Genomic DNA, 11,146 nt, shown 5'->3' with positions numbered 1-11,146 from the left:
ATCATTGATGTTTCTCTCTCTCTCCCTTCCTCTCTGAAATCAATAAAACATATATTTAAAAAAAATATTGTGCTGAGTGAAGAAGAAAGTCACAAAGAGTACATGTTGTGTGGTTCCACTTATATGAAATGTCCACAACAGGCAAAACTATAAAGACAGAAAGCAAATTCGGATTGGCCAGAGTCGTGGGGAAATGAAGGGTTGGGTGGTAAAGGATGCAAAAGTCTGTGAAAGCACTAAAAGCCATGGAATGATACATTACAAATGGGTGAATTGTATGGTGTGCAAATTGTATCTCAGTGACGTTGAAAATGAAGCATTTATATCATAATTGAGGATTATGTGTAAAGACTGGTGGTCTGGAGATATTAAACGTGCACAGCAGCACTTCTCAAACTTTAAATTACAAATCCCCCGGGGATCCTGTTCAAATACAGATCCTGGTCAGCAGGTCCTGAGTGGGCCTGAGGTTCTGCATTTTCAAGTTTCTAGTGGGTGCAGATGCTGCTGGCTTGTGGGTCACGTTTTGAAGGATGTTAAGTATATAGAAATAAAGTCTTTTTTCCTTGAAAAAATTGTACAAGGATTGGTGAGACAAGGCACCCCGAAAATAGGATTAAAGAAGATACATTTGTGAAAGTTAAAAATGCAAGTATTAAGTGTCATACTATTTTATGAGGATTATTCAAGTTCCAGCACTTAGAACTCTCTAAGAAAATGACCATAACTTTTTTCAAGACCTGCCTCAATTCTAATGTATTTTGGCCACTGTTTCTTGATTAGCCCTATCCTAAGCCAATAATCCCTTCTTTGTTTCTATCACTGTCATGTATAAAAGTCACAGGACACAATCGTGACTTTGTTCTCTGGTTTGTTCCCACATGACCAGCCCCTTCCTTACTAAGGATGCTGGGCCCGTGGTGCAGAGCTGGGAGTGAGGGTCTCACCTGAGTGTAAAAGTGAGTTAGGAGAGCTTTCCGAGGTTGATATAGCTCTTAGTCCCTGAACGGGGCCACACATTTCTATCAATGAAAAAGGCAACGACTGAGGAAATTGTTTAGGGCTCAGAACATCAAACGGTAATCCCATTACTGCCAGTGACTCACAGAGAGAAAACACAATTTCTCATCCCAGAATTCTGGTATGCCACTGTGTCATTGACTTTTTAATACAGACAACTTTCCTAAATTCTATGGATTCAAGAATGAACAAGTTAAATAGGAAGATTTACTTATTTCTGTCTGTTATGGTATGCTTTTATCAAGAGCTGGATATTATCAACTCAGAAGCTTAAGAAGACATTTTATAACCCCTGTGGCTCACCTAGCATCCTGGACTGGAGATCTTTTGAGAAACATCAATGATGAAAGAGAATCATTGATCAGCTGCCTCCTGTACTCCCCCGCACTGGGGATCAAGCCTGCAACCCAGGCATGTGCCCTGACCGGGACTCGAACCATGACCCCCTGGTTCATAGGTTGATGCTCAACCACTGAGCTACTCTGGCCGGGGGAGATCTTCAGTACTTGCATTGTTTAACCTTCCTCTGACCTTTCTGGGTGATGGGAGCTGGGAAAGGCATGGCATCCTCCAACCCGCCCTGCTGCAGCCAGCAAGTGTCCATAGCATCCAGCCCCTGGCTCCGGATGCAGAGAACACACTCGTTTTGAGCCAAAGCAAACACTTCCCCATCTGGGAGGCCCACTGAGTGACAAGCAGCTTTTGATGTAGACATCACGCCCCCAGAGAGCCATTTGTTTGGAGGCCAAGGGGGAGAGGGAAGGAGCTTGTCCGCCAAGATGCCCTGCTATCCTGTGTTTGCTTCCTGCAATGCGATCCCCCGGGGTTTGGGTAGAAGCGATTACCCTGGCCCTTTAAAAGGAAAGTTGCTGCTGAAACCAGATTCTTGCTGGCAGAGCCCTGACATGCCTGTCTTGGGGGCTGATGAAATAATCTGCTGAGGACTTAGCTCACTTCACAGACCTTTGTGACTGGAAACGGAGAGAAACCAGGCAGAGGTGTGACTACCAGGTGTCACTGTTGGGGACACTGGACAGGCTCTGGAGGTTTATGGATCCTTTATCCCAGAAAGACTGAGAAATCGGTTTTGGAAAACTGAATTCCTGCAGTAAAAGCATAACACTGAGAAGCAGCTCAAAAGCAAAGCACCCTTGGGCCACTGCCAAGAAATAGAAGTGTGTCTTAAAGCCGATCCAAGCGTGGGGACCCCAGAGAGCAGGCCCCTACAACATAATGACAGTTTTCAATCCACAGCATTTCTTTAAAATTATGGGAAGACATTTCAATGATTTGTAAACTATGTACAGCACTGGACTCAGGTGGCTTTCACCAAACTTCATCCTAAATGATACCTAAGCATTGAAGAAGAAAGAAATCCCTTGGGTAGGGGGAGTCCCCTGAGAATCCTTTGTAAACGCTGCCTGCTGACCTGCTGAGTGATGCTGTGCCCAGGATGCCTTTCCGCACTGAGCCCATCTGTGCGGACCCTTGTTTAGGAGGTTCTGCTGCTGGGAATATCAGGACAGTTCCATCATACACCCACGGTATCCCACCATGCTGGCATATTAATGACACTCACACTCGGCCTGCAGGAGAAAAAAATCTCACAATACAGAGTGAAAAGCTTGGGAAGTTGCAGATTCTTGCTTCCTTTCTGCCCAGTAGCCTCAGTTTGGTGCAGAAAATGGAGTTAGGTATGTTTTGTTTTTTAATATATTTTATTGATTTCAGAGATGAAGGAAGAGGGAGAGAGAGAGAGAAACATCAATGATGAGAGAGAATCATTGACCGGCTACCTCCTGTACACCCCTGCTGGGGATCAAGCCCCCAGCCTGGGCATGTACCCTAACCTGGAATCAAACTGTGACCTCTTCGTTCATAGGTCGACACTCAACCACTGAGTCATGCCAGCCAGGTGGAATTTGGTGTTTGAGAGCAGTAGTCCACGGAAACCTCACTGCTCTCTCTGTCCAGCTGTCCTGCTTGGGGTTGAGCACCAGGCTGACAAGTCTGAGGAGGGAGACACCTTAGGAAGGGGACCGTGAGTCACAGCAGTTTCAGTGCAGGCATGCAGCCTGGAGGCCAGAAGCAGAGCCTGGTGCAGGGCCTGGCAGGGGCTGAACTGGGCAGACACCTTGGGCATCTCCACATGCCCATGTGATAGGTCCACTCAGGCCTCGGCATCATGGAGGCTGGCAGCTTGGAAGAGCACTGGCCTGGGTTGACCAGATGATCCAAGACAGAATGTTCTCTGTCTGGGGTGCCGCAGGGCACACTGTCACAGCGGGAGTGTATCTAGGGTAATTCAATTGAAAACGTTCTAATAAAATTTGTGTACAGCTGTTACTACCCACCTCATCAGAGAGGCTGTGTTTGCATGACATGCCTAAGAAAATAGAAAATGTGCCTTCGATTTTGGTGTTTGGTGTTCGTAATGGAGCACTGTTCCAGGGGAAGCCGCTCAGTAGGATAGGAAAATACAGAGCAGCTTCACTGTACCAGAGGCCTCGGGGATCTCAGTGTGGAGGCAAGTGCTCAATTCTTCATGAACAACGGCGGTGGCTGTGCTGTGGGGGAGGGACCACGGGCTTTGAATACAGACTTGGTTCCAGGCTGAGTCCTGTCACTCACCAGTCATAGGACTGCCTGGCAAGTCACAGTCTGTGAGGCTCACGGTCATGCTCTGTACTTGGGGATGTTGTGTGCCCTTGGGGTGCTGGTATCAGATAAGGCCTGGGGCAGCGCTTTGCCAACTTAAAACCCTGTATGATTTGAGGGGCATCATTTTTCCTAAGTAGTGGCTGTTGTCATCAACCGTAAACCACACACCATCATAAATGGCATCAACGCTTTTATTAAGAGCTGACTGTATACACACAAGGAGCTAAGGAATGGGGGAACGAAGTGGCTTCGGACATGGCCGTTGACCTCAGGGGCCTCACAAGCTACTTAGTGAGAAAGAACATGCTACATCACCCCTCATCATAATAAAACAGAAAGCAGTACCTGCATCTGCAAGACTGACCCAAGAGTGAGTCAGAGAATGACCCCAGAGTGAGGAGTGCAGATGAGAAAGGGGTGCTAGCTTTTAGAGGCAGGGTAAAACTTGAGCTGAATGTTGAAGGTCAGCCAGGACGTTGCTGGGTCCCCAGCAAACATTCGATCACACGTGGTACAGGGGTGCTTAGTGGAGAACAGAAGGCATGCAACCCTGCATTTACAACTCACCTATCTATTCACCTCTCCAGACCTCAATTATGTCGGTCACCCATCCTGGTTCCTACATATATCAGAGAAATACTGTAAGAAGGTAAAATGATATTTTAAATACCAGGACTTTAAGTCTTTTGGAATAGGCAACTCAGGTAAACAAAGAGACTATTATTATGTCATTCATAGTTTTTCAGTGTTTTCATTAGACACCAAACTAATAACTTTTTTTTTTTTTCCAAACTAAGAACTTCTGTTTATGCAACCCAGGGAGTCTATGAATGAAGGATTTGCTCGTATGAAAGAATTCCTTTCTTGGTGCTCAGAACACAGGAGTATGTGATTGAAAACCAGACAAGGGGCTGGATTAGATGGCCCGTTTCTGTTTGCTAAATGGCACACAGACACCAAGGAGAGCCATCTGTAGCCATTCCCAGGGCTTGTGGCATGCTCTAACATCACTCCAGGAATACATGTCTCTCCTACATCCTTTCTTTCCTTTCATGGTCACTTTAGAGGAACCACAAAGGAGAAATGCCAGACTTCACAGGACCTGGAAGGTGATAATCACACGGCTCGAGCCCACTGTTTAGGAGAGCAGCTCCCTGAGGCCTGCGGGTGCCCTACCTAATGCCCTTCTGTAGGAGCACTAGTGAGCTGGTGCTGTCTAGAAATGCCCTTGGTTTTCTTCCTTCCAAAGCTTTCTCCTTGGGGCTGTTGCCTTTTCAGCGTTGAAACAAAGCGGGGGCTGTCCAGTGATAAGCAAGGGCCCAGCAGCTGGCACAGGGCGGGCCTGTTTGCAGGAGGAGGGCTGCGATCAAATGAGTGACTCATAGCTGGAGGAGGCTGCCAGCCCAGCTGCTCTGTGCCCCACGTGCCTTCTGTGCTGAGAACACAGGCTCCCCCAACCCTCGTCTCTGCATGGAACTGTTCCACTGGCCAGAACACCCAGCGAGCCCCTTCATTCTATCCATATTCAATCAGGTACTTGAAACAGTAGATGACTCATCTTGGACTCAGCCAAGACCAACAGCGTCAGGCTTCTTTTGTTGAAGAGTTAACTGTAAGTTCCATGAAGGATTCCAATGAGTGGAGTCCTTGTTGCTTTCAGGGCAGCTCTCTGCAGTCAGGGAAAGCCATGACTGGAGCTTCAGGAAAGCCAAGCCACAGAGGAGCACAATCTCTTTCTTTCTTCAACATCTTTCTGGAAGATCATCTGGAAGTATTTTCCTCTGAGACCTGGCCATAGTTCCCAGGTTGAGTTTGCTGTAAGGGAGCCAGGTATAGTTTATCAAAGAAGCAGTGGGTTTCAAGTGCAGGGTCTAGCAGCGTCACCTCAGGAATGAATAAAGGTCTACGGATGAATTTCTTCCTTTAACTCAGGGGTCTGCTGCCAATGCTGACTGCGGTTTGGGGGCAAGTCTCAAGGTTTCCATCTGGGAGGAAAGACAGTGGTAACTCCCAATGGAAATAAAATGTGTTGTCCTGAGAACCAAGAAACAATACCAGTGGGGGGGATCTTTGAAGGTTGGATGAATTAATGAATTAATGGGTGGGAGCAGGGTGGAAAGGGTGGAGGAATGGGGACAGGGCAAGGAGAGTGATGCTTCCCTGAGTATTTTTTAAAATGGTTTTGGTGTTAGTGTCCTGTTATATTTTACATGCTCAAAATAAAACCAGTAAGGCTGAGCACTGTTTCCATCATGATGATGGGAATGGTCAGGAAATAAAGGACATAAATAAAGGACACAAACGTTAAAGCTTTTCTGGCTTTTAAGGAATCTGTAAAAAGCTCGGAAATGGAAATCTACACAATCTAGAGTTCTATAGCTTCCTTGTCCCAGGGACAAGTATTTGTATGATCCCAGGGAGGGGTTGACAAGTGTGACACTATAGACTGAATGTTTGTGTCCCCCCAGAATCTGAATGTTGAAACATGATTCCCAATGTGATAGTATCAGGTGGTGGGGTCTTTGAGAAGTAATTAGATCATGAAGGTGGAGCCCTCGTGAGTGGAATTAGTGCCCTTATAAAAGAGACCCTTGAGAAATCTCTTGCCCTTTCTACCATTTGAGCAAACAGCAAGACTATGGCCGTCGATGAACCAGAAAGTGGGCTTGCACCGAATTTTTTGACACCTTGATCTTGGCCTTCCCAGCCTCCAGAACTGTGAGAAATGAATTCCTGTTGTTTATAAGCCTTCTAGTCTGTGGTATCTTTTTTGTTACTGAAGCATGTCTGGACTAAGATCTGTGACTAGCCTGTTGGAGGTTGTGGGAAGTTATCAGAGCTGGGTTCAGGACAATGTAATGCAGGTGGTTTGTCTCTGAATCTTGTTTTCTCATTTCCTACCTTCTCTTCTCTCCTTAAACCTCCTTGCTTAGTTCTCTCAACCTATCTCCATGCCTGATTATCCCTAATGATGTATTATGTCAGGATTCTGTAGAATAATCTTTAAGTCCTAATACTATACATAAAAGTTTTGATAGTCTAAGCACATCTAGTGTTCAGTACAGTGTTTTTGTAGGAGATAGCTGTAATTTCATCCAGTAAAGGATCCAGAAAGATTTTAATCCAGAATTCAGAATATGTGATAAGTTTATATGTTCAAGTCCCCACTGAGGTAGTTCAATATCAAGTCAGCCATTGGCATGCAGAAAAATCCTGAGTAAACTTGACTTTTGCTTTCTCCACTCCAGAAAGTGGAATAGATGTAGTCAAGTCCTAGGAGAAAAGATGCAAATCAGAGAAGACTGAGTATCCAGGATCCAGTAAGGATTCAAATTGATCTTGGAAGTTCTGGCCCAATCCCAGGTTCCCCTAAATCAATGATGTTTGGGTTAATTTGGACTCCTTTTCTTTGGACCATCAGGCTAGCTCATAACCTCCTTCCCAGGGCACGAATCCTCCTAGGATATCTTCTGTCAGTAATAGTTCTACTTTGCTGTCCTTTACCCTCATTAATTAGCATTGGAAAAGAGAAGGAAAGAAAGAGTAATTTGTCAAGACATTCACCCCACGGAAATTCCCCCAAATGTGTTATTCTTGTCGTTTATTTTTAGCAATGACATCAGTTGGGTTAGATTTGGGTTTCTAATGAATCAATTCCATTCACATCACTCTTTATTAAATATGCCAAGCAGATTTTTACATTACAAAGCTACCAATTTTTAATAAGAGTTATTTAATAAGTTTATCTTTAGGTCTTCAAGGATTTATAGCTATTCAGCAGAGTGGGGAAGGGCTGCCTCATTTATTGGCTATATATTTAAAGAACAAATTTTGGAGAAGTTATTCAAGTAACATGTGTCTTTCCTCTTCAAAACACTCCTAATTGTTTGGTGGACATGTGGACATCACAAAAGAGGGTATTTCAGCCCTAAGTTCTTGAAAACCAGGAAGTGTTACACAGAACTACAGCTCCCCAGAGCTCCATCTTTTCAGATCTGAGCCATGGGTTATGATAAATAAATAATCTCTGAAGTGCTTATCTTTGCTTCTGGCAAGGGTATAACAATTCAGATGTACAGCTTCATAACGCCTACAGGAAAGAATTTAGGAGAAGAAAAAAAAGAATCCACATGTTGGCATGAAAAAGAGAAAGGCACGCTAACAACAGAAATTACAAATGTGAAGAGGATATGGGGGCGACTTGACTCAGAGCGGGAGAGAGAAAAAAAGAACCACAAGATTTCAATACCAGTAGTTGGATCTAAAGCCAAGAAAAAAGATGAACTCACAGATACCAGGAGTATTAAATAACCAGATGTTATGAGACTGTCATCATAACATCTGGTTATTTAATACGCTTACTGCAGAACCTCAGTCCTGTGGAATACGCTGTTGTTTCTGGACTGAATCTAGTTGGTGCAGAGCTTTCTGTGAGATGAAGCCATGCATCCCAGGTGTATTTTGAAGTTACAAAAGAAGTTATATTGCGCCCCTGAAGTTAGTGTGACTGGAGCTGTCTGCCAAACCTGGTATTTGTAGCCACATGACCCACATGGCTTACCATTGATGGGAAAAGCCAACCCATGGAGATGAATGGTTTCTACCCTAGAGAACCTCCTTGATGGAACTGGCCCGAATGCTACCCAGTTGGCTTTCACCGGTGATGGGTATAAGAAATTGCCCCATCTAGAAAAATGTCTGTAAACATGGAAGTCCTTGACAAATCGACTTCAAAACCAAGCGCTGGGAATGGGTTTCTTCCTCCTGACGAACTGAACTGTTTCCTAAAATGACACACAGAATTGTGCCATCAGCTGTCTTCTACTTTTCCTTTCTTGGTGGAAAGCTCAGAAGGACGTTTTGTTTGATGGCTATCACTCTTTTCAATCAGAATTTATTGCTTAGTTTCTCCCCCCTCCCCACCCCCGCATTTTTAAAAAAATATATATTTTATTGGTTTTTTACAGAGAGGGAGAAGGATAGATAGTTAGAAACATCAATGAGAGAGAAACATCGATCAGCTGCCTCTTGCACACTCCCTAGTCCGCAGGCCAATGCTCTATCCACTGAACCAAACCGGTCAGGGCCGCATTTTTACTTTTTGGTCCATTTTGGTTCTTAAAAACTTTTTTACAATCTCTCCTCCCGCTCCCCATGAAGTGGGTGGCATATAAAAAAGTGCAATTAATTCAGAGATTTGAAATGTGCCTTTGAGACATGTGTTTGCAAATGGCACCGCACTCCCCTGGTGGAATATGTGTCTCCTCCCTCTCTATTGTTTATTTCCCCCAAGTGAGAAAGGACAAGAGAGCAGGGCAGCAAATCCAAAGCGGAGGGTTTGCTTGGGAAATTCTCAGGAACTAACAACTGACAAAATAATGCCCTCTGAAACTTGGGTCCTGTGGAGAATTACAATTCTTTTGTTCAAAGACTCTTTTCTCTTGTACAAAAACATAGTTGGAAGCAGGTTTCAGCCAGTTCTTTCCTGAATGCTCAAGTAACAATTGAAATAAGAAATGTGACTGCCCTGACTGGTTTGGCTCAGTGGATAGAGCCTTGGCCTGCGGACTGAAGGGTCCCAGGTTCGATTCCGTTCAAGGGCATGTACCTTGGTTTCGGGCACATCCCCAGTAGGGGGTGTGGAGGAGGCAGCTGATCGATGTTTCTAGCTCTCTATCCCTCTCCCTTCCTCTCTGTAAAAATTCAATGAAATATATTAAAAAAAGAAAAAGAAAAAGAAATATGACCACAGGTGCCGTCTTCACCCAGATGCAAGGAAATGTGGATATTTTCCTACAGTCCCAGGCAGGAAGGCATAGCTTGCAAAAGCACTGACAGTACCATGCAGATGGGGATCTGGCAGATTTCCCCACCCTGCTTGCTAGCCACATCCCTAGATTTCTAGGACATCCATTAAAATCTTTGCCTTTGTTTCAAATTGTTCATAATTATCAACACGGTTTTAGAAATCAGTTGGGAAATTGGAAGATTATCCTTTCGATAATACGTGGGCCTTCGGGCTGTTTTCCTTCAAATGAGTAATGGTTGACCTCGTGTCACTTTGAAGAGGAAAGTCCTGGTGCTCCCTAGTTCTGTGCATTTTAAAGGCATAGTAACACACTGACTATAGTAGATAGTAGATGCCAATAGGGTTAAGCGCATGAGTTTTTAAAACTGGAAACTAGAAGGAGCTTAGAACAGCAGAGCGCTGATCTGGGAGTGAGAGCCTGAGTTCTGTTGCTGCCTTTCCATGATCTAGTTCACTAAGAATAGTGAGCCGTGTGCCCACTGCCACCCCAACCATTCATCCCTTTTCCCTGTGCGGGGAGGTGATCCTGCCCAGGGCATCACCCAAGGCCCCTGGCTGTCTGCTGTCCCGTTGGTCTTGGCCTGGAGATGATAGGTGGCAACAGAGTGACGAGGTGGTTCGCAGATGCGAGCCTTTGCCTCATCATTGTCTCTTCCCTTAACCTTGCCCACACCTTTCTAAGGTTCTTACATTGGAACTCTCTGGAGTGGATTCTATTTTCAGCCAGGCCTCTCACCCATACAAATGGTAACCAGCGTTAGCCAAGTGGAAATGGCTTGGGGCAGTGAGATGGAATCCCCAGTCTGTGGGACCACACCAGCCGGGTCTAGATTCCTCTGAGATGGCCAGTGGGGAGAAGCGGGGAAGATTGGCCCCACCAAGCCCGGGGGAGGCCTGCCGCTCTATCATGAGAAGGGTAAGACCAAGGCCACTCCAGGGGGCCCATCCACTGCTTCAGAGTCTTGTATTCAGTTCTACCCACCAAAGACAGTAATGCACTTGGACATTTGGGGATAAAAGAGCTTTGCTCGTGAGTCAATCAAAACATTTTTAATAAATTTTTTTTAAATAACAATTGGACGGGAAGGTGAAGAGCTCCCACGATGGGGCAGCGAGGCCAGAGTCCAGGCTTCGTTCTGCTGGCAGCACCGTTCTGTCCCCAGGACCTGGACTGAGCTACAGTGCGCATCACAGGGGAGAAACCAGGAGCCCCCCGGGGAGCAGAGGCGGCCCCAGGCGGCAACGACACCCTCAGCCTTTTACATTTATACACTTTATATACACATTACATCCAAGTAGGACAGTCACTGTACCATTTCGCAGGGAGACACGAAGCTTTCTGAGGCAGGCAGGGCACGGGGTCAGGACGGACACCAGGAAGGGGCTGGCAGCGAAGGGGGCAGACACAGAAAGGGCAGCTCAAGTGCAGGCTGGGGCTGCGCTCACAGGAGCTGCAGGAGCCTGAGGGACTGTAAGAGGGCGCTGGGCTCCGCGGACGCCAGGTACTGGCAGCACAGCCAGTCCTCCAGCTCCACCCCGCGCTGGCGGTCCACGGCCTTCTCCGCGAACTTCAGCATCATCAGGGCGCGCTTCATGTCGATCCAGTTGTGCAGCGCGCTGCTCAGCGCCTCCTCCCAGGTGCCCCGCTGCTCCACC

The 11,146-nt window shown here is 46.0% G+C and overlaps 1 protein-coding gene across 1 annotated transcript in view; it reads right to left on the bottom strand.

Moving 5' to 3' along the window:
- Nucleotides 1-10,525: 10,525 nt before the first annotated feature.
- LOC102769055 (tyrosine-protein kinase SgK223) overlaps nucleotides 10,526-11,146 on the bottom strand; it is a 49,460-nt gene continuing 48,839 nt past the window's right edge. Inside the window, exon 8 of the mRNA XM_006753795.2 lies at nucleotides 10,526-11,144. Within this exon, the coding sequence (XP_006753858.2) occupies nucleotides 10,933-11,144 (212 nt within the window). The 3' untranslated portion in view covers nucleotides 10,526-10,932. The remainder of the gene's footprint in view (nucleotides 11,145-11,146) is intronic.

The sequence above is a fragment of the Myotis davidii genome, unplaced genomic scaffold, assembly GCF_000327345.1.
Source record: "Myotis davidii unplaced genomic scaffold, ASM32734v1 scaffold71, whole genome shotgun sequence".
Lineage (NCBI taxonomy): Eukaryota > Metazoa > Chordata > Mammalia > Chiroptera > Vespertilionidae > Myotis > Myotis davidii.
Note: the sequence above shows the minus strand (reverse complement) of the source record. Positions and strands in the feature narration are given on the sequence as shown.